Raw genomic sequence first — 24,063 nt, 5'->3', positions numbered from 1 at the left:
TTTTTCAATACCATAAACACATTTCACATGAAGACACAATGCACAAAACACAATCCTCCGTTCTCATAAATCTAAGCACATTTTCCCTTGCTAAAACACATATTGCAAAACATATTCTCAAATGAAAGCTCATGTGATGCAAAATGCTTGCCACAGTCAGCAATAACTAAACACAATAAACACATCTGGCGTCATTTATTACACACAACGACTCAAAATTGAAGACACTTATTGCTAATTCGCACAGTGACTGTGGTTTGTGTGTGTGTGTGTGTCGTGTGAATGAAGAAAATAAAAGAACTTCACACCCTGATCATGTTTTCAAGAGTACTGTTGTGTGCAATAGATTCTGTTTTTTGCACTGAGTTGTGTTACAGTGTACTTGCAGAATTTTCTGTGCTCTTCATATGAAACTCACAACTCTAAATGAAGAGCTCTTTTCCAAAACACTATAAATCCATTTTTGAAAACATTACTGTACTGTAACAACACAAGTTACTGTATTTACAGTAATTGTGTGTTTCAGGTAATATCAACAAAATATTTTTATTGAGTAAGGATAAATTACAGTAACTAAACATAACCCAATACAGTTTCACTGAGGTTACTTGAAAAACAAAATTTAAAAAATATATTTATGAAAATTCATTAGTAAAATGGTGGATATAGCGTTTTGGAAAAGAACTCTTCAAATGCCTAATCCTCTGCAGAGATCTAAGAAGATCCGTTGGCATTGGCGGTTAAGAAACAAAGAACCTTCTCACAAATTGAGCATTGTGTTTTCAATTGTTTTGCTGAAGTGTGTAATGATGTGTATAGTGTTTACATTTTTGAAAGCTTCGAGCTGCTCTTTTGGTGTGAAAGTTTGAGTTTTGAAGTGAGAAGGTTCGGTTGTGCTTATGTAGCTTTAGAAAAGGGTATTGTGTTTAGACATTGGGGAACATGGAGGAAACGTTTGTGAAATGTGTTTTGGCATTTGAGAAAAACTGTATTAAATTTCCCTTGTGTGTGTGTGTGTGTGTATTCACACCAAATTGGCATGCCATACCCTCCCAATATGCACAGCATCCCATTAGCTGCCTGCTATTTACAGGCTATTTACAATTTTCTATTTTAAGAAAAAGTCAGTCAACATGTTATCAAAATTAACTTAATGCAGCGCTATATCCACGCGCACACATTTAGTTTGAACAGGAGAGATTACGCACGCAGGCGCACAACTACTTGTTGTTTTCTTTTACTCGGCTATCAGCACAAAATGTGAAGCTAATTCACTAACTCAATAGCCTACTCATCATGGATGAAAGAAGTAGGGTGTGTGCACGCACTGTGCACTCTTCCATATCCCCAAGCCTCATGCGCTCATAAAAAGCTATGCGTGAATGATTTCCAACTAGGTTTTTCCTGGTCAGTGGCGCGCTTCTTTCTGCATCCATATATTAGCGACTGGTGAACTTTGCGACGGACCACACCTCTTCTCTTCACTGACACGCCCCTTAGGGCGCAATATAATCTCCTATCTAGAGAATGTACATTTGCGCTGGAAAAATGAAGGATGCGCTCGCTAGGGCTTTGACTCCGAACTTCGTTATTCGAATATTATTCGAATTTTTGAAAAATATATGATATTCGAACGAATTTTAGGCAGCTCTTAATATTCGAACCTGTTATGGGCATTATTTTTTTGTATGTGTTTGTATGCAAACGTTGTTTTCAATTCAGATTCAGCGGCTTTCTCACATCTGGTAAAGTCGTGAATCACGAACTCATTAGCAAGGCTATTACAAAATTGTAAACAAAGTAGCATAGGTGGCTTATCATACTCTACTGGTTTGACTAGCCTATTCAGTTTCCCCACGTGTGTGTAAGTTTCAAGGTAAGCTAATAGTAACTTCCTAATTGGGACAGGCCCTTTTAAGTCTTGGAGTTGGAAGACATTGGTATTGAGATGGTCAGTAAACTTGAATGCAATAGTTTTAATCTGTGCAGCATACTAATCATGCTAACCGGATAATTTAGCTTGTTGTCTTCTATGCGTCATTGCTTTCACGATTGTGAATGTTTAGGATGTATGTCGAGGGACGGGTGTCCATTGAGCGCGCACGAGGGGGGACGAGAGAAAGCGGGCCATGAAGAATGAGTTTAGGCTACTTAAATACTGTTTGGTAAAGTTGTAGGCTACGCATAGTGCCTCCACCCGAGCAGCGTTAATTATGTCGGTGCAATCAAGCTTCCAGGGATCTTGTTTTCATGGAGACAGACGTGGTGTGCACGTGTGTGTGTGTGTGTGTGTGAGGGAGAGAGAAAGACACAGATGCATGAGTGACAGAGAGACGGAGGGAGAGCAGGGAAAGGAAATTCAGCTTAATGAATGCTGCGTGTTTTTCAATAGCGTAGCCTAAAAATAATGGTCTAAATATTATTAACAAATATTCGAATATATTCGAAGTTTGATATTAATAAACAAACGAACTTCGAATATGATTTTTGGCCAAAAGTCAAAGCCCTAGCACTCGCAGAGAATAGGAATTATAGGTTGCGCAAGTCGCGAAAGCTCACTGCGCGGTCAGCATAATCGGACCCATAGTGTTATTTTTGCTGAACTGAGGGCTCCGAGCAGCAGAACACAAATGAGCATCAGTTGTGCCCCTTTCAGTCTGTTTGACCTAGTAAAAATAGGTAGCTCTCTCTCTCTCTCTCTCACACACACACACTCACTTGCAGACACACACATGCATACACACACAAACGCCCACAGCAATTGCTTCATCAGCATGCTAGGCTAAAGTGGATCTGTGATATAGAAGGTCCTGATTTTTAGCCATGGTCCTCTGGTGTTCTGTTCCCTTATCACAGCAACATTTCAAGCAGCTTTCACAAATGTTCAATTATTATACTGAATTATGTCATAATGTTATTGTTTGTTCACTGTTGTTTGTTTATCCTTTGTAATCTAACAGTGAATGTTTGTTTGATTCATTTAATCTGTTGACAACCACAGTGATGGGATAATCTGCACTAATTACAAGTTTGATACAAATACTGTAAAAGACAAAAATGAGACAATGTGGGACATAATGAAACATGTCAGATTGACTGAAAGCACCAACAGAATGTTTAATTGGTTGCTTTGATTCAAAGAAAAATCTTTTGATTGTCTTTGTTGTCCAGTGTTAAGTTAATGAAGACTTTATTATTGAGGCAGTGGGCCTTTGAAACTGGCATGTCTTAGATCTCAAATCTGTATACTAATTAATCTAATCTGTTGTCTGAGCATACACTGAGGATGACTACTACAACCCCTCCCCCCAACACACACACACACACACACACACACACACACACACACACACACACACACACACATTTACAGTACATATGCAGAGACATGCATACACAAATTCCCTGTTGCAGTCTCCCATAGAAAAAGAGCACCTTTCACAGACAAAAGATATTCTACTTTTGTAAATGAACTCCCATCCTGTGAGGACAAATAGGTCTGAAGTATGGGTTCTGGAAAGCATCTTTACATGTAACAGTGTGGAGGAGGTTGACTTTTTCTACATATCACTGGCAGCCTATCATACACCACTCTGAAGTAGCTGTCACCGACCATTCAGAGCGCGCACACACACACACGCCCTTTGAGAGACAGAGGGCATTGTTCTCCACACAGACTTGTCCCCACAAAAGCTGGGTGATGAGACAACTTCTCTGAACTGAATTACGTGCCTGAGGCCCTGTTTACACAACCTTTTTTCATTTTGGAGGCTGAAAACGATGGTTTTTGAAAACTGTTTCCAAGAGGGGGGTTTTTGAAAACCCCATTTTCGTTTTGCCGTGTAAAGGCACATCTGGGGTTTTTATGACGACATAGCCCCACCTCGAACCAGCCCTGCTCAGCTCAGCTCAGCTCAGCTCAGCTCAGCTCAGCTCAATTCAATTCAATTCAATTCAATTCAATTCAATTCAATTCAATTCAATTCAATTCAATTCAATTCAATTCAATTCAATTCAATTCAATTCAATTCAATTCAATTCCAATTCCAATTCAATTCAATTCAATTTATAGAGCACCAAAACATTACACATGTCTCATGGCGCTTTACAGAGTGTTAAACCTTCAACGAGAGCCCATGAGCAACAGGGGCAAGGAAAAACTCCCTAGAATTGGAGATACATTATACAGTGGGTACGGGTTGAGAATGCACCTTGTCCCGCGGGACTCCCGAAGAGATCCCGCAGTGCATCAAGCCGATTTTTTTCGAGGCTAAGGCAATGTACCCAAACAACCACCAGGTGGCAGAAAGTTACAACTGCATTTAATGATGAAGACCGCATATCCGTCAATAGTCGACTCCTTAATCTCATTGAATCGTTAAAATGAAGGTGATGACTGGCGAAATTATTCAAACGACGTTTCAATGAACCATTGTTGAAATGAATGAAAATGGTTATAGAAAATCGCCTACAGCCAGCGTTATAAGAAATATATAAGTAATAGTTAAAGTCTTCTTCCGTATTAAACAGATAGCCTACGGGACGCTTTTTTTTCCGTAGGCTATTTTAAGGAACTACTCATTGCACACACACTGGGTAAACTGGCGCGCTACAAACATTAAAATGTCAAATCATATTTATTTCTCTTTGTCGCCATGGTATTGGGGGAAACGCGGAGAGACGAGATGGTCAGTCCTCGTATTTTTTCTTCGCGTTTCGTTATAAGAAATATATAAGTAATAGTTAAAGTCTTCTTCTGTATTGAACAGATAGGCCTAGCCTACGGGACGCTCTTTGTTCCGTATTTTAAGGAACTACTCAATGCACATACACTGGGTAAACTGGCGCGCTACAAACATTAAAATGTCAAATCATATTTAGAATTCTCTATGTCGCCATGGTATTGGGGGAAACGCGGAGAGGCGAGATGGTCAGTCCTCGTATTTTTTCTTCGCGTTTCGTTATAAGAAATATATAAGTAATAGTTAAAGTCTTCTTCTGTATTGAACAGATAGCCTAGGCCTACGGGACGCTCTTTGTTCCGTAGGCTATTTTAAGGAACTACTCAATGCACACACACTGGGTAAACTGGCGCGCTACAAACATTAAAATGTCAAATCATATTTATTTCTCTTTGTCGCCATGGTATTGGGGGAAACGCGGAGAGGCGAGATGGTCAGTCCTCGTATTTTTTCTTCGCGTTTCGTTATAAGAAATATATAAGTAATAGTTAAAGTCTTCTTCTGTATTGAACAGATAGCCTACGGGACGCTCTTTGTTCCGTATTTTAAGGAACTACTCAATGCACACACACTGGGTAAACTGGCGCGCTACAAACATTAAAATGTCAAATCATATTTATTTCTCTTTGTCGCCATGGTATTGGGGGAAACGCGGAGAGGCGAGATGGTCAGTCCTCGTATTTTTGCTTCGCGTTTCGTTATAAGAAATATATAAGTAATAGTTAAAGTCTTTATCTGTATTGAACAGATAGCCTAGCCTACGGGACGCACTTTGTTCCGTATTTTAAGGACAACAGCATTCAAGTTCCTTCTCAGCACGAAGACGTGACCTTGCTTGCTGTTGGCCCAGAACAACATGCTCGGATTCACCAACAGAGTCGCGGCAACGTTGGTAGATACGGATGCCTGCTCTTCAGAGCCATCACCACAAAGGAGCACTACAGAGCCTGGTGCAAAACCACCAACTGGGATGGATCGAAGGGCAAGCAAGCACTGCCACACAACGTCAAGACCTTTGTGTTGTCAACACTAAGCAGAAAGTTTCCTACGATGGGGAGAAGTGGCCGCAAGGACTGCATCGATAAGATCAACGAATGCCTTCGCAAGCCCCGAAACCCTGGCGATACATTTTCTTTCCTTTAATTCAATAAAACATTGTTTATCTGAAGAACTTTTCCGAGGTTGTCTTGTCTACCAAATCCTAAACTTAAATAGAGTAAACATTTTATCTTATGAAAAAACTCTTAGGGGGAACAGTTAGGCAGCCCTTCCTCCATTATCGTAGTAGGACTATAGGCAATTTATTAGAGGGGTAAAAAAAAAACTCATAAAGTAGGCTAGACTAAATGTGTCACTTTAGTGATTGGCTCTTTCAAATGCAAATTAGGTGGATGGCGCTGCAGGTGAGAGGACAAATCCTAAGAATTTGCCATTATCATTGCCATATTCTCCTAAAACATAGGCTATATATTTGAAAACGAGTTGATTAAAGGCTTCTAATGGTGTTTCTATAATATGATAAAAGCAGAGATTGAGATGTGTGTTTGGAACAGTTTTTCAAATCCCCCGGGGGTATTTAGACTCCAGGGTGTTAAGCACTCATTCACAACTGTCCCATCGCTAAATGCTCTCTTGTGTTGCGTGATCACACAAGTATACCTGTCGTAGTGCTTTTAATTTGATAGGCCTAATTATTATCTCCGCCAAGGATATAGGACAGGGGTACTCAATTAGAAACTCAAAAGGTCCACTCCCCAAATTTGTAATCTTTCCAGGGTCCGGAACAGTGCATTTCGAAAATTAGAAAAAAGTAGGCTACATAAAAAGGCAGTAAATAAAAGGTTTGTGGATAATTCTGCTCGAAGTGAACATGCTTTGTTTCATAATGACGTTTCAAGTTTCCACTTTTGACAAGTGCAACTGTCTCATTACCTCCGCCAGTTATGTTTTCATCAGGGTTTGTTTGTTACCTCCGTCAATTAACGAGGTTATGTTTTCATCGGGGTTTGTCTGTCTGTCTGTTTGTTTGTTAGCAAGATAACTTGTTCCTTAAGGAAGAAACAATTACATTTTGAGAGTGATCAGGATCACCATTTGGAATCCAGGAGGCGCTTGGCGAAGGTCTGCGCTCTTGGAGTGCTAGTTAGAGATTAAACACATTGGTTTCGTTCGTGCTCCCCGCAGGCAGCAATGCATATTTGCCAGTCCTGACGTCGGCTACTCTGTCTGAACCCACGATTTTCGGAATCCAACTTTCGCTTTTTGTCAATTTTGGAGTACACCGTGATATTTGCTTGGCTTGCTAAAGAAACAAATACCGCTCATAAATCGTTGTTGTAGGCTTACGCTAGCTTTCTGGTGATGTCCTGTGGCTGAGCCCAATGGAACGGACCGATAGGCCACTCGCAGACCAGGCGCTCGCAGCTACAAGAGTTGTCATAGTGATGTAGGTTATTCAACCACTGATAGGACATTAGGATTGGGCGCGAGCTACAGTAGGCCTAGATGAGTGATCGGAAACACAGGTAGAAATATCAACCCAATGAAATCTCGCTTGGATCACTATGAAAAATAAATAAATGAACAAAATCTCGATTTTTGCTCGGTCCAGATGTCACTACGTTTGGGTCCGGATCCGGACCGGAGTCCGCCTATTGAGTAGGCTACCCCTGATATAGGATGAACAAAGTCTATGGATTTGCTATCCAGTAGGCCTAGCTTAATTATTAGGCTATATGCCTCGTCCGATTTCGCAAGTGGTGTAGTAGGCTACATTTAAAAATCGACAGCCGCCTGTGAGATCCATTTCATGAAGAGCAATTGTCTTGTGCGATCATTCCCCCTCCCCCACACTCGTCTAACCAGTTCACTACATTATAGCCTACCTATATGCGGCACTGAGGACGACACTTGAGCCCGACACTATGTCAATGTAAAAATGTGTGTGAGTGCGCGCTGAACCACGAATTAACATATTAACTTTTCTTTTCAGCAGACATCACAAACATAAAAAGAATCTCAAAACAGAAAGTCTTTCATTTCTTTTAATAAATCGATGGATTTTGTTTGATGGGTTCCGGAGAGGTTCCTCAACTGGGTTTCGAACCCCAGTCGCTGGCGTACAATATCTATGCCTCAACCACTTGCGCCACAGCAGCACATGAATTGCAACAGGCTTTATTCGGCACATGTACTTGAAACGCCGATCAAAAGTTCTGACATGTTAAACTGACGTTAGTTATTAATTCACCACATGATAAAATGCTGTCAAATAGCTTGACGCCCAGCAGCCTATGGTAGCCTAGTCTATGCCTATCTCTGAATCAACATGAACATGCATACGATACATACGTTGCTAGAAACTTATTTTGCGGAGCTAGGCCTGCTAGTCGATGGTTACAATGAATTACCCTCACTGCCCTATCGCATATCTGACCATCCATTGTTACAATGTTACAAAATGCGCGATCTTCTCCATGCATGTAGCCTACGGTTATAAGTAAAGTGACAAGCATAGGCATGTATTAAAGAGATATCTGTTAAATACATTTTATTTTCAGTCGTCAAAAGTGGTGGGGACAAAATCTGTGATAACAAGTGCTGGGTACATGTAGGCTACCCAGCGTCGCCGGTTAAAATGAACATGCCTCCGTTTTAACATAGCCTACACATTTCTAAGTATTCCTAGCATGTAAATGTTGCCAAAATGTCCATCTTGTCCATCTCTTTCGTCTTCGCCTTGACGTTGACAATAATAGCCTATTCACGGAAATGCGGTCTTGTAACCGTAATGAATTCATGAATTAATCTAAGGTTGCCTTTCGAGTATTTCAGGTTGAATTGAAGGCTATTTCCTTCTGATAGGCCTATAGGTTTCTAAAACCATTTTCATTCATTTCAACAATGGTTTATTGAAACGTCGTTTGATTAATTTCGCCAGTCATCACTTTCATTTTAATGATTAAATGAGACGGATATGCGGAGCATTTCTCTCCCTCTCCATTGACCAAAACGTTGCTCTGGCATCTCTGCTGGACTGACTGAGTTATAGGCTACGTCGAGTGAGAGAGCTGTGAGGTAGGCTGTAAACATTCGAAAACTCTGCAACTGCAATCTAACATGCCGAGCGTCATGTCTCTTTTCTCCGCTTATCACCAGCGCGGTGTCCTCGTGTTTTTCCATGAGCCGAACCTTCATATTATTAGGGCGGTCTATGTTGCCCCCTTGCGGTTGCAGTTTTCCCGATGCTTCGGGAGTCCCGATGTGCGGGAAAGAAAGGAGCATTCTCAACCCGTACCATCTGTAGGAAGAAACCTCAGACAGATCCACGACTCAAGGGCCCAACCTATCTGCCCAGGGTCAGTTACAGTAGAGTAAAGTCATTTGTAGTATCAGAAGATTCAAACAGTCCAGTATAGGGAATAAATAGTCCATTAGTAATCCATTAGTAATTTTGGAAGGTAATGGGGTCGCTAGGATGCGTGGGCCAGGGATCCGGGCAGGGAACCACCGTAGGCGATGGTAGGGCAGTCATAGGGACGACGATGGCAATGGTACTCAGGGGGATGGGACTTCATGTGTGATGAGGGCCAGGCACAAAGATGGCTGATGACTAGTAATGGTTTACCTCATAGGTGAGGTATAGGGGAAAGGGAAGAGAAATAAAGTGGGTTAGTATTACTACAAGTTATGATGGTTGGTATTAATAAGTATATCAATGGGGATATAATTATTATACTATAGAGGGAAAAGGCAGAGGGGGAGAGGGAAGTAGAGGGAGTTGAAAGACAGGACCGGGAGAGAGGAAAGGAGGAGAGTTGAGAGAGACAGAGGGAGAGGGGAGAAGAAGAGTTGTACAGCATGACACATGAGAAGTCCATGACAGCGCTATGCTAAAGCAGCATAACTAAGGCATGGTGGAGGGTAGTCAGCACAAGCACAGGTGTGGTCAGTAGCCACCATGGTACGCATGACTGGGGCACCAGTCACACAAGCCCACAGCAGAGGTTGTCCGTTCCGGTCTTCTGCACTTATATGTGCGAAGTGGTTGAAATGTGTTGCACTAACAGGTGATCCAACCATTGATCTGGCTGCAACGACACGTCCAGGGCAGATACAATATATTTGGGATGTACAGTGGGTACGGGTTGAGAATGCACCTTCTCCCGCGGGACTCCCGAAGAGATCCCGCAGGCCGTCAAGCCGATTTTTTTCGAGGCTAAGGCAATGTACCCAAACAACCACCAGGTGGCAGAAAGTTTCATCCCGCATTTCAAAATGATGAAGACCGCATATCCGTCAATAGTCGACTCCTTAATCTCATTTAATCATTACAATGAAGGTGATGACTGGCGAAATTATTCAAACGACGTTTCAATGAACCATTGTTGAAATGAATGAAAATGGTTATAGAAAATCGCCTACAGCCTAACGCCGACACAGCTGATTCTTTGATTGATTCTAAGCTGTTTTGATGTAGGGGATGGGTAAACTGGCGCGCTACAAACATGTTACCAATCAAATGTAATATTAGTAGGACTAGCCTACTTAGACACTTTAGTCATAGGCAACGTTGCCATGTTAATTTGGGCTAGAAGTGCTTGCTTGTGGTGGCGCTCCTGTCCGCTGCTTCTCCCGAATTGTGTGGCAAATTTGTCAGCAATCAGCTTAAATGTCAAATCATATTTATTTCTCTTTGTCGCCATGGTATTGGGGGAAACGCGGAGAAACGAGACGGTCAGTCCTCGTATTTTTTCTTCGCGTTTCGTTATAAGAAATATATAGGTAATAGTTAGTCTTCTTCCGTAATGAACAGATAGGCTACGGGACGCTCTTTGTTCCGTATTTTAAGGAACTACTCAATGCACACACACTACAATGAAAAACACACAAAGAAATCGCTAAACATATAGCCTACAACCAAATGACACTTTAAAGCAACACCATGGAGTTTTTCAACCTTATGGGGTTCGGGTACGAACCGGTACGAACGAAAGAACTACAAAATTCGACTGCTTTACGGCATATAGGGCCCACTTCCCCCACCACTTCCTCAAATTCTGTGCGAGCGTTGAATAGACAGTTGGTGCCTTATAAACATGAGCTACGTGATCTTTTGGCGTTTGAAAAAAAATAAAACCCATGGAATTATATTCATATGATGATATGCTGAAATGCATGCTATGGGCTAGGCTACCTGGAATAGCTAGGCCTATACATTTCACACGCAACGCAGGCAGTCCGAGTTTGCCCAAGACGTGAGAACTCCTCCTGCAGAAATCGGCTTATCAACAAAAGCACGTGTATCCTAGCTCTGTCATCTAGTCACTAGATTCTAGTGTCATCACGCTGCCAACCAAACTGCACGGGAGCTGGTTATGTGTGCTAGTTATAGCTCAACGTGTAAATCTACCGCCTAAAGGCTACTGACCAAACAATTATCTTGAAAAACAAAGTTATCACGTGTAAGATTCTGTCATCATATTATAAGAGCTCTGCCTCTCCAAACATTTTGGGCGTGCAAATATACGACACTATGGACGTGAATACCATAGAATACAATATCTGGTGACCATCGATTTTTTTTAATGTTATAAAGACACTAAAAATGACCACCCTAGATTAGGCTATTGCTCATAAATATCGTAGCCTAATCATTTTTTTTTTTTTTTTTAAATAAGTAATGACCAACATAACCAACATCATCCCAATACCGAGAACGTGCACATACCTGAGCTGAAAGCCTAGTTTTACAAATGTATCACAACTGGTATCGTAGTAGGCTACCACATAATTTAATATTTAATGTGCAGCCTCAATCTAGCCTATAGGCTACTGTACGCTATGTCTAACTTGCTTCTGGTGTAACCGTGACAGATTTTACGACATGTAGAAGAAATTGCCGTTTCCCAACTGTAGGGGGACCCCGAGAGCAAAACTTACATGGTGTTGCTTTAATGCAGCGTTTCTCAAACTATGGGCTGCGAAACGTGGAGACTGCTGCTGGTCCGCGAGACATGGAGTGAAATTAGGTCCGGTGATCTGATCGGGAGGAAATGCTTGCTAATTTTATGTGTTTAAACATAGAGCCATACAATTAGGTGTGTCTGTTATTATGATAATTTTCGAGCATAACTGCTTGTCCATAGCTCAGTGACAGGTGTTAATAGCCTTGCCATAAGCACTGCTGTGGAATGCAGGTGCTTCTTTTATTATGCGGTTAGAGCATAAACGCTTACTCATATAGACCAGGGGTCTTCAACCTTTTTCAGCCCAAGGACCCCTTGGCTGTGAGAGAGACTGAGCACGGACCCCCACACCTGGCACACCTCAAATCATGCCTATCATTTGAACCGTCAGTCATTAGTGCCTACATGCATGCACGTAGGCCTACGCGCACGCACACACACGAACGCACACATTCTAAACATAAGTTATTATTAACAGGGGGGTAACTGCTTTATACAACTCGTTTCTGATAATTCTTTACATAGTGTTGCATAAACTCGCCCTATAATAGAATGAATGTCACAAGGGTCAACTAAGGTGGATATGTAAGGGATAATCAACGACGCACCGTGCGTTTCTAGGAAAATAATGCACGTTTTAAGTGTTAATAAGGTCCCGACGCCGCAGGCATTATTGCAGTGCATTATTTTCCTATAAACGCACGGCGCGGAGTTGATTATCCCGTTTATACCACTGCTACTATCATTTTCGTTTATATTGCCGCTGTCTTAGATACAATGTTGCTGTGTTTACCGTTACATTCACATTGGCGAATTAATATTCAAGTGTGAGAAGCTCCGCTTTAACTCTCTCTGGTGGTATAAATTCAGCTAAATTCAGGCAAAGCTTCATTTGCTCAACCTGATACAGACAGAGAGCCTCTGCATCTTGTGTAAATATAACTTGTCTTACACAAGGAAACACAAACACACAAGATTATCGTTATCGTTTCATTTTGATGGTATGACATCGCGGAGAACGTTGGATTAATGAATTCACGCAGAACGCCTTGACCCCCGGTTGAAGACCCATGATATAGACTATAACTCAGGGACAGGTGCAAAACCACCAACTGGGATGGATCGAAGGGCAAGCAAGCACTGCCACACAACGTGAAGGCCTTTGTGTTGTCAACACTAAACAGAAAGTTTCCTACGATGGGGAGAAGTGGCCGCAAGGACTGCATCGATAAGATCAACGAATGCCTTCGCAAGCCCCGAAACCCCGGTGATACATTTCCTTTCCTTTAATTCAACAAAAAAATGTTTATCTGAAGAACTTTTCCGAGGTTGTCTTGTCTACCAAATCCTAAACTTAAATAGCGTAAACATTTTATCTTATGAAAAAACTCTTAAGGCTGGCTTACATTGCACGATTTTGGTCTGTTTTAACAGTCGGCGACTAAATTTCCAAAATCGGGCGGAAATCTTGAGAGTTGTGCTAGAATCGCAGCGCGCTCCCGTCATCTAAATCGTTTAGTGTAAGGTGCCAATCTTAGCGGTTTTAAGTCCGTCGGAGGCAGTCTTTCTCTAGTTTTGCCGTTACGACAATATCAAACATGTTTGATATTATCGGAAGTCTTTTCAGTCGTGGCTCATGCAAATAGTGACGTGAACATTAAAAACCAATAGTAACCTTGCGCGAACATGAAACAGGAAGGGGCAAAATAGGCGACAGCTGTAGCCTTTATGATTATTTGTTATTTCATTTCTTATAATTTATTAGTCGGTTGTTCTACGTGACAGAACAGCTCTATATCTGTTAGTGATGTCACACATCAAACAATGCTGCAGAAACGCGAAAAAAATACTTTGATATGAGTAGGCTATCATGTGATTTCCTGTGAATGATGACGTGTAGCCTATTGCACGATGGAAATAATTTGAAGGAATCTAGCAGCAGTCTTGTAAATAGTGACCCACAGTCTTTGCAAAATCCTAATCTGAGACTGGCCTGTGACTAGACTGTGACTAAAACCTCAATGAATTGTCTTTAGATGTGAGAGGGTCTGAGACTGTAGTTTTTCAAAAATCTTTTCCAAATCTTTGCAAAGTCTGACAATGTAAGGTAGGCTTTAGGGGGAACAGTTAGGCAGCCCTTCCTCCATATCGTAGTAGGCCTATAGGCAATTTATTAGAGGGGTCAAAAAAACTCATAAAGTAGGCTAGCCTGCTACTTTTTCCAGACTAAATGTGTCACTTTAGTGATTGGCTCTTTCAAATGCAAATGAGGTGGATGGGCTTTTGAATGGGCCTGCTGCAGGTGAGAGGACAAATCCTAAGAATTTGTTGTTTTTACAAAGTGCCATTATCATTGGCATATTTTCTTAAAACAATACATAAGTTTAGAGCGAACGTTTCAACTATGTTTGCCATGGTAGACAAAAACACTCAAATAAAACAATAGCCTAAAAAATAACTGTAGTGCGTAATGGACACGGCTCTATATCCTAAATAATTTTCGAGGTTCGCCATTTGGTAAAAAGCCAGGTCTATATATATATATAGAGAGAGAGAGAGAAAGAGAGAGAGAGAGATTCATGCATTCTGCATTACCGTGACCCTATACCTTGGATGTTTTTTTTTTCTCATTGGAATACAGCAGGACAGGATGCCTTTTATCTATCAAACGCAAAAGCTGAGATTGTTGGAAGGACTAGGCTACTCAACAAACTTGTTTTTCGTTTCTGGGAGATCTCGTTATCGTTTTGGATTGTCGGATTTTATACTTATTGTATATATAGGATGAACAAAGTCCATGGATTTGCTATATTAAATCCAGTAGCCTAGGCCTAATAATTAGGCTATGTGCCACGTCCGATTTCGCAAGTGGTGTAGGCAGGCTACATTTAAAAATCGACAGCCGTATGTGAGATCCATTTCATGAAGAGCAATTGTCTTGTGCGATCATGCCCCCTCCCCCACACTCGTCTAACCAGTTCACTACATTATAGCCTACCTATATGCGGCACTGAGGACGACTGCCTCTCCCTCTTCTCTCTCGACAGACACCTGAGCCCGACACTATGTCAATGTAAAAATGTGCGTGAGTGTGCGCTGAACCACGAATTCACATAGGCTATTAACTTTTCTTTTCAGCAGACATCGCAAACATAAAAAAAATCGCAAAACAGAAAATCTTTCATTTTTTAATAAAACGACAACTTTTCTCTTGATGAGTTCCGGAGAGGTTTGAGTGGGTTTCGAACCCCGATCGCTGGCGTACCTTGCACATGTTCCAACCAGTTGCGCCACAGCTCAATTGTTAACACCGTTATGCTTTATTCGTGCCATGGACTTGAAACGCCGATCAAAAGTTCTGACATGTTAAACTGACGTTAGTTATTAATTCACCACATGATAAAATGCTGTCATATAGCTTGACGCCCAGCAGCCTATGGTAGTCTATGCCTATCTCTGAATCAACATGAACATGCATACGATACGTTGCTAGAAACTTATATTGCGGAGCTAGGCCTCCTAGTCGATGGTTACAATGAATCACCCTCATTGCCCTATCGCATATCTGACCATCCATTGTTACAATGTTACAAAATGCGCGATCTTCTCCATGCATGTAGCCTACGGTTATAAGTAAAGTGACAAGCATAGGCATGTATTAAAGAGATTTCTGTTAAATACATTTTATTTTCAGTCGTCAAAAGTGGTGGGGACAAAATCTGTGATAACAAGTGCTGGGTACATGTAGGCTACCCAGCGTCGCCGGTTAAAATGAACATGCCTCCGTTTTAAAATAGCCTATACACATTTCTAAGTATTCCTAGCATGTAAATGTAGCCAAAATGTCCATCTTGTCCATCTCTTTCGTCTTCGCCTTGACATTGACAATAATAGCCTATTCACGGAAATGCGGTCTTGTAACCGTAGCCTAATGAATTCATGAGTTAACCTAAGGTTGCCTTTCGAGTAGCCTATTTCAGGTTGAATTGAAGGCTATTTCCTTTTGATAGGCCTATAGGTTTCTAAATCCATTTTCATTCATTTCAACAATGGTTTATTGAAACGTCGTTTGATTAATTTCGCCAGTCATCACTTTCATTTTGATGATTAAATGAGACGGATATGCGGAGCATTTCTCTCCCTCTCCATTGACCAAAACGTTGCTCTGGCATCTCTGCTGGACTGACTGAGTTATAGGCTACGTCGAGTGAGAGAGCTGTGAGGTAGGCTGTAAACATTCGAAAACTCTGCAACTGCAATCTAACATGCCGAGCGTCATGTCTCTTTTCTCCGCTTGTCACTAGCGCGGTGTCCTCGGGTTTTTCCATGAGCCGAACCTTCATATTATTAGGGCAGTCTATGTTGCCCCCTTGCGGTTGCAGTTTTCCCGATGCTTCGGGAGTCCCGATGTGCGGGAAAGAAAGGAGCGTTCTCAACCCGTACCATCTGTACTGGTCTATGTCTTGAGGGAGGATTCTGTTACAGTGGCTGAACATCTTGTTGCTGAAGTAAACTGGTTTGAAGAACATGGGAATAAGTGGCACTACGGTAACAACAGTACCTGCACTGTTTGGGGAACACAGTATGTCCCGTGGTCACATGCTTCTTACATTCCAGTCAAAAGAATTCTTGGCCAATGTGCTTTGTGCTGCTGCAAAGTGGCTTTTTCTGCAAACAGGGCGAATCGAATATATACTTTTTTGATGCCGTGAGGGAAATTCGTTTCTCTGCATTTAACCCAATTTTACAGATTTAGTGTACACACACAACACACAGTGAAGTGAATCACACATTAACCCGGAGCAGTGAGCTCTGAGCTGCCTGCCCAACCAGCGGAGCTCGGGGAGCAGTGAGTAGTTAGGTGCCTTGCTCAAGGGCATTTCAGCCGTGGACTGGTCGGGGATCGAACCGGCAACCCTCCGGGCACAAGCCCGAAACCCTAACCAGTAGGCCACAGCTGCCCTGAAAGAGTCAATGTAGTTACAACAATTCCATCAGCAAGATGTGTTTAACTGATGCTTTGACTAGAGTTCTGTATATATTTTGTTTATCATCATTCATTTCATTAGTAAAGGAGTCAGGTTAATTTCTGGTGTTGATTTTGTCTTTTCTTTTCAAGTTAATTAGTTCCACTTAAAATATTCAGAGTTTGTTTGTTTGTTTGTTATTTTGGCTTTTCACCATCCTGAAGTTCTTGCATAAATAATTGTGTAATTCTGAATCATTTCAATTCCTATATTATGTATAAATTCTACTCACATGAATGAAAGGTCTGCTTGCCCTTACTGCTTTGTCTGAGACAGTCACAGCACATAAGCAAACAATAAACAATGTGTCTGTTCTTTTCAGTTGCAGTTTCAACGTAGTTTGAGAAGGATAGGAAGGCCATTCGTTGTGGTCCTCATCATCATATTTTCATAACAAATAAAGCTAAAAAAAATCGTCATTTAACAGAGACCTCACACCCAAACATTTTTTGATTAATGAATAATGAATTCATCATTTTCAGGTGCCACTCTAATCGCTAACTGTAAATTGATTAATACAACACAACTCCTCGTCCAATTTTCAGTTTGCATGGAAATCGATGTTTGCTTATGACTGGAAGAGCTAGGCTCTGTTTAGGCCTCTACCTGGTAGCAGAGTTTAAAATCCTGTTGTATCCTACTGTATTAGTAGAACTGTATTACAGTTTTTTTCAATCGCTAACAAGCGTTTGTCCATTCAGTTGACACATTTTCAAAACTCTAAACACAGTTAGCACAGCATTGGTCTTTTGTGGCCATACCATTCACACATTTCATGTTGTTTTCACACAGTATGCAGTCAGTGAATACATTTTCACAATGCTTACATTTTCTTAACAGACAAACTATACCTCCCAACAAAATAATGGATCGTTTTTGTATTATTTTCGAATGTTAACACACAACATCCCACAATAGTTAACACAGTATTCCAAACCTTAGATACAGTATAAAAACCTCTGTTTCTGCAATGTTATCAATTCAAAAGCAATATATCTCAGGTGATAATAAACAAACAATCGAATAATTGACACACAGATGATTTATGTTGGGTAAATTGGGCCAACCACAGCTGATTCCAGTCTATCTTAGACTCAGTGGCAGGGGTTATTGCTCTCTATTACATTGACACTTGCACAGTGAAAAGAGGAGGTGATGTTTTTGGAAGCAGAAACTGAATAAGACAAATACCGTAATGTCTGGACGAGGAAGAGTAAGAGTAAGGGGCCCAGGGAGAAGAGCAGGCCCAGTGAGAGATGCAGTGAGAGGTGCAGGAGCACTGAGAGGAGCAGAGATTAGACACAGTAATATTGTGCTTTTTCTTTGTTCACCCCCTTTTTATCTGGGCTTTTTGCTGTTGTTTTTTGTTCAGAATGCTCTTTTGTATCATGGATATTTTGTTCACTGCAATGCTGTAAAACGTTTTCTGTTCTATCATAGTCTACTGTAAACAGTATTTATACTGCACCTCCTTTAGGCCTAGTGAACAGTAAAAAAAAAAAAAATTGCTTTTTACTGGAATGCATTTGAATGCGAACATTACATCTGGACATACAGTTCCCAACCGAGAAATTTAGTGTAAAAATGCTGGATTGCATGTTTTGCATGCAAATACCTGTAAAACTGAAACATAAAAGTCTATGCCGTTTTTGTAATGTGAACAGTAGCCAGTATTTTGAAACCTAGTGTACTCTGATTGACTGCATGTATCTTGTGAAGTGAAAACAAGCTTCATTCTTTGACAAAATAAGTTCATTTTGAGTCAGGTTTCCAGTGTTTTGGTAAAGTTAGTGTGTGCAGAGAAATGACGAGTTAGTGTATATGTAACAAAATGTGTTGTAAGAACATGGGATGTGCTTTTGAGAGGAAAATGATCCATTCAGCCAATTGTGTTTTGCAGGTGAGAGGCTGTGTTTAGAGTTTTGAAAATGTGTCAACTGAATGGACAAACGCTTGTTAGCGATTGAAAAAAACTGTAGTAGGCATTAGTTCATGGAAAACAAATTGTGAAGAACGTTATTCATACAGGGCCGGTAGGATAGCCTACGTGAGAAAGTTAACCTCTTTGTTATTCAAATGAAGTGTCTTAAAGTTAGCGAGGTACAGAGGCACCAAGCTCGTAATACAGACCATTGATTCAAAGCTATTTCACGAACCTGAGGTGATGGAAGTACTAGGGTGTGGAGGAGATGAGGTCTCACTCTCAACCTCCTCTTGTGCTGACGCGCCGCTCCTACTTGTAGCCTATTCATAACTGTAGGCTATCTACCTTTGCTCAGATCCAGTGTTCTTAATTCCTTTGATCAATCCTCTTCTGACAATTCATTCTTTTCGTCACAGTGTTGTTCCATGAAGTCATGATTATATTGTTTTATCAACAGGTTTTCCAAGTTCCAATTGAAGTTCTGTTTACATGAACATATGTTTCGTTTAGGTTTCCATCAGAGCCAAGTGGGCCATTAATGACCCAGCCGAGCAGAGTTTTCACAGCGCAAGGCCCACTACCTATGCTGTTGATCACGCTCCAGGGTTCTAGGGCTCTCGGAGCATTGACGCCTATCAGCAACCCAATGTCAGCATCAATAGGGGTGATGTCAACCTCCTTGAGGTACGGCCATTTTCTTATGTCTGCAAGTTTGGGAATGTTATTGTGTGTCACGGGAATGGCTTTTTGCGTAAAGACATCGGGTAATGTGAGAAATATGTTGCTGTCTAATGCAGCAACTTCCAAGCCAGATATTTGATAGCTGGTTACAGGCTTTTCTTGGCCCATTGTTTTTAACAAGATCTCGGTCTTCCTTCCAGGGGCGTGAAGATGTTTGGCCAGCTCCTCCGTACAAAAGGTTGCCGAGCTTCCTGAATCCAAGAAGGCATAGGTGTTAATGCACTTTGTTCCTTTTTCCAGCTTTACCTTGACAGGCACAATTGATAAAGCACACTCTCTCTTGCCGGCCCCAGTATGACAACCAGTTGCCAGAGAGAGAACTGCATCAGGATTGATAGGCTCCTTATTGCTTTGGAATTGTATGTGCAGAACAGTCGGATGGCTTTTCTTACACACATTGCAAGACATCCTCCTTTGGCAATCTTTACTTAAATGCCCTCTTTCCAGGCATCCAAAACACATTCCCTTAGCCTTCAAAAACTCCACTTTTTCTTTATTTGGTTTGGCTTGAAATGTTTCACAAACATCCATAAGATGATTTTTAGCACAGAACATGCAAGTCTTTGAGTTCGCATTTGAATCACTTTTATTTGCAGGTTGTTTGTTTGTTTGCAATTGCACTTTTTTCTGCCCAGGTGTTGACATTGGTAAAACAGCTGTAGCAAAATTACTTCCTTTATTAGATTTTAAGAAAGTTTTGCTTTGCCTTGATTCTGTTATTTTGCTCAGTGGAGTCTGAACTTCTCCAAAGATTGGATCCAACATGACACGAAGCTTGAATGGCAATTTTGACACAAGAATCTTTAAGTTGGTTGGTGTTTCGAGGTCTGATACATAATCCATCTCTTGCATTGTATTATGACAGCTTTTCAGGAATATGACATATGACCTCAGACCAGACGCGTCTTCTGCTTTTATGGCAAGCCATTTTAGTGCTTTGTCCAGAAATGCAGATGCTATTTTGATTTCATTTCCAAAATGCCATTCGAGTTGGGATTTAGCTTCATTAAACCCCTCTTCTGGTGGCAAATGAAAACAACTGCGCACTAGATTCTTTGCTTTTCCGCTGGTGTTTTGTTCCAGATAGTAAAGCCTTTGCTGCATGTTTTCAGTTTTAGTTTCAATCAATTGTTCAAAGGATTTGATGAACGATTTAAACTCGAGGATCTCCATGAAAAATAGAAATTTGTCTCTGTGGAAGTTGTGAAAGTGTCAAGTGTCATTAAATGGATGTATTGTCAAGTGTCATTTATGTATGCATTGTTCACGCTCATTTTGCTGGACGGGACTTTTTGATTCGATACTGTGCACGAACACGGATGGACAGGTATTGTGTTGGCTTGTTGCCACGGACTAAGGTGGGCTGGGACTTTCTATACCTGTTGCCTATTGCACCCATAATGACTTAATAGTTAACTGGGTGGACTTCTAATGGGCGCAGGGCTACGATAGGTTGTTCTCCCCTTTATAACAGGCGATCTAGACTGATGGGGGACAGAGATCCGGACGGAGGCACGACACGGAAGCATGGACGAGAAGCTAGGCGATCTACAGGCGGCTGGTCTACTCGATGGCTAAGTACACCCGAAAGGGACGTTTGAGTTTGCAGCGATACCTTTGTGATAACTTGCCTAGCTCCAGATCGTCTGCCTCCCGTGTGTTGATTTCCTGATTATGTTGTAGCTGCCGGCGCTGGACTAGGCCACGGAATCCACTTAAACACAACGCCATCAGCAGCTGATCCCGCGGAGGCCGGGCTGGCGATGAGGAAATCCATACAACGCTCTCAAGTGCTTCGTCAAAGGGAAGTTTTCCTTCTACTGTGTGATACAAATAACTTTGCATGATTCTCCCACGCCGCTGTGCTGGTCCGAGTGTCTGAGGTGCTGCGTTTGTGTTCCTTGCAGCCGGAATCCCCTGGGGGCGGAGCCGACGCGTCCACTGCGTCACCACGTCGCTTCGGGGGAATCCCCAGGTTACTGGAGCCGGCCTGCCAGTGTACGGGAGCCGATTGATACGATTGGCGAGTGTATGCGTGAGTTCTGCGTATCGTGACTTGTGTTTACTTCTGTACTGGTCAGAGGGGGGCTGCCCGACCAGTACTGGACCATTCCTTCATTCAGCACCGTTGAGCGGGGAGAGGACCTGGCCTCTAGGGGGTTGTATTGTCATCCTCCCACCATTTGACATTTTGACTGTTAAAGCCTCCTCTTTGGTGTGTGAATTGTCACTTTTATGATTACTGGTTGCTGTGTTGTGCTGTGCTGTGATTGGATGAATTTGTATTCCCTATGTGTGGTTTCTATTGACGTGCATATTGTGTGGGTATTTTATGAGATTAGCCTATATGCCTTTGATAATGAATTATTTAAATGGAGGGCCTAATAGTGGAAATAGTGGAATGTTGGTGGGTGTGTCTGCCCCCTGGTGCCTTTTAACAACTGCCTTCCCCTGTGCTTAACAGTGTTATATTTTTATATATAATTGTCAATAAATATTGTATTGTATTACTGTTTCTGTGTGTTGTCTGTATCCCGGAGGATCTGATTCCTGTAATAGGGGTAGGCCATTTTGGCCGTGACATTTTGGCGTAGTCGGGCAGCATCCTCCACGGTACAGACAATATGACAGATGAGGGTAACGCAGCTCCCGCGGGGGCTGGGAATGTCATGATGATGCCTTGGTTCTTGGGGGGACCCTGGGTGCCCAAGTTTAGTAATAAGGACACAGACCTATGTTTTATGGATTGGCGCACACAAATTGAAATCTTTGTTCGAGCTCAGAATTTAACCCAAACCCAACAGGTAGATTTTGTATTGAGTGCTCTCCAAGGAGAGGCAAGGCGAGAAATTTTGCTGCTAACCCCTACAAGCCGAGACTCCCCATCTAAGATCTTTGATGCTTTAGAGAGCCTCTATGGAGAACGAGCTACAGCTGTCCAGCTCCGTGCCCGTTTCTTCACTTGCAAACAACAGGCAGGGGAAGAGGTGGGGGGATTTATTTTACGGCTGCGTGAATGTTTTGCTAGGTGGCGTGCTAAGGAGCCAAGACCTGACGGCAGAGACGATGATGACGAGATGCTGCGGTCTCAGCTGGTGGCTGGCCTCCGCCCTGGACCGGTGCAACTGGAACTGCAGAAGCTACTACGGCGAAACCCGGCCCTGACATTCGCACAGGTGAGCAAGGAGGCGAGAGCAGTAGAGCAAGAGCAAGATCGCGATGCAGAGGAGGCTACTACCAGACGAACCTATGTGCCTCCTCGGGCACCCACCCCAGCCTCTACCCCATCTCGATCAGCCGAAGAGTGGCAAGAGGTCAAGAAGACTCTGAAAGCTGAAGTGTTGGCTGAGGTTAAGGAACAGATGCTGACCCTTAAAGATGGCATCCTGGGGGAAATACGTCAGCAATTCAGAGCAAACCAGCCTCGCCAACCACAGCCTGAGCACGTAAACCCACCTAGGTGGAGTAATGCAGACCCACACTCACGACGCCGTCTGGAAAGGGGCCCAAGATGGGACGACCAAGGCAGGCCTATCTGCTTGCGCTGCAATCGGCCTGGGCACATGCAGAGAGAGTGCCCGCAGCGGCAACCACAATCCCAGGATTTTTGACCGCCTCGACCACTGTCGGGCAAGTGGCCGAGGAGGGGACTCAAACAGAAATCCCCCTAAAGCCCGTATTGATTGGCCAGTGCCCTAAAGTTGAAGTCACTGTGCAGGGGAGAGTAATTCCCTGTATTTTAGACACGGGATCACAAGTAACTTTGTTCAGCCAGTCTCTATTCCAGCGTTATATGCAGCAAGAAGAGGTCCACGGGGCTAAAGAGATTCCGTGGCTGTCTTTAAAGGCTGCTAATGGACTGAAGTTACCATATGTGGGTTACGCGATACTGAACTTTGAGGTGGGGGGAGTGAGGGTGCCTGCCAAGGGGGTAGTGATAGTGGAGGATAACTGCCTCCAGTCAGATTATGGGATATTGGGGATGAATGTTATAAGCCACTGCTGGGAGGGACTTTTTCAGGATGGGCACCCTGGCCTGACTGCATTCAAGTCAACAATCCCTAGAGTAGCAGGAGAGGTGTGGGAGAAGGCTTTCCAAGTGTGCAGGCGTGTGCACTCCACCAGACTTCCCATGGACTTTCAGGGAACGGCTCGATTGCACCCACAGGCCCCGGTGACTCTGGCACCCCAGACAGAAACCATAGTTTGGGCTCAGGTTCCCCAAGCTGCAGGCCACCCTGACTGCTGTGTGGTTGTGGAGGACCCAGGGGGTGAAGAGCGGGAGTGGAGGATAGGTCGAGCGGTTGTCCAGATGCAAGGAGGTAAGCTGCCTCTCCGGGTATGTAACCCCCACCCATACCCTGTGGAGCTACCCACCCGCAAGCCCCTGGCCAGAGTGGTTCTGATAGATCCCATAGATGTGCAAGGCCCAAAACTTCTGGTCCTCCGGTATAGAGGGGAAGATGAAGTGGAGGTGGATATCTGCCCAGTGAAGGCTGAAGAGGTGGACGACCATCCTGCGTTGGCCCTGGAGGGGGAGGGATTAACTGAAGATCAACAAAGACAGCTGACGAGCCTTCTTCGGAAATGGACTCACATCTTTGCTGCCCATGAAGAAGATTATGGGCGGACCACTGCCGTGCTGCACTCGATCCCAACTG

General features: G+C 42.7%; 1 protein-coding gene across 1 annotated transcript in view; it reads left to right on the top strand.

Annotated features, from left to right (window-relative positions):
• LOC134068182 (uncharacterized) overlaps nucleotides 1–21,909 on the top strand; it is an 89,328-nt gene extending 67,419 nt beyond the window's left edge. Inside the window, exons 6-7 of the mRNA XM_062523749.1 lie at nucleotides 19,172–19,345; nucleotides 19,543–21,909. Coding sequence (XP_062379733.1) covers nucleotides 19,172–19,345; nucleotides 19,543–19,597 — 229 coding nt within the window. The 3' untranslated portion in view covers nucleotides 19,598–21,909. The remainder of the gene's footprint in view (nucleotides 1–19,171; nucleotides 19,346–19,542) is intronic.
• The last annotated feature ends 2,154 nt before the right edge of the window (nucleotides 21,910–24,063 follow it).

This window comes from Sardina pilchardus, chromosome 20 (assembly GCF_963854185.1).
Source record: "Sardina pilchardus chromosome 20, fSarPil1.1, whole genome shotgun sequence".
NCBI lineage: Eukaryota > Metazoa > Chordata > Actinopteri > Clupeiformes > Clupeidae > Sardina > Sardina pilchardus.
Note: the sequence above shows the minus strand (reverse complement) of the source record. Positions and strands in the feature narration are given on the sequence as shown.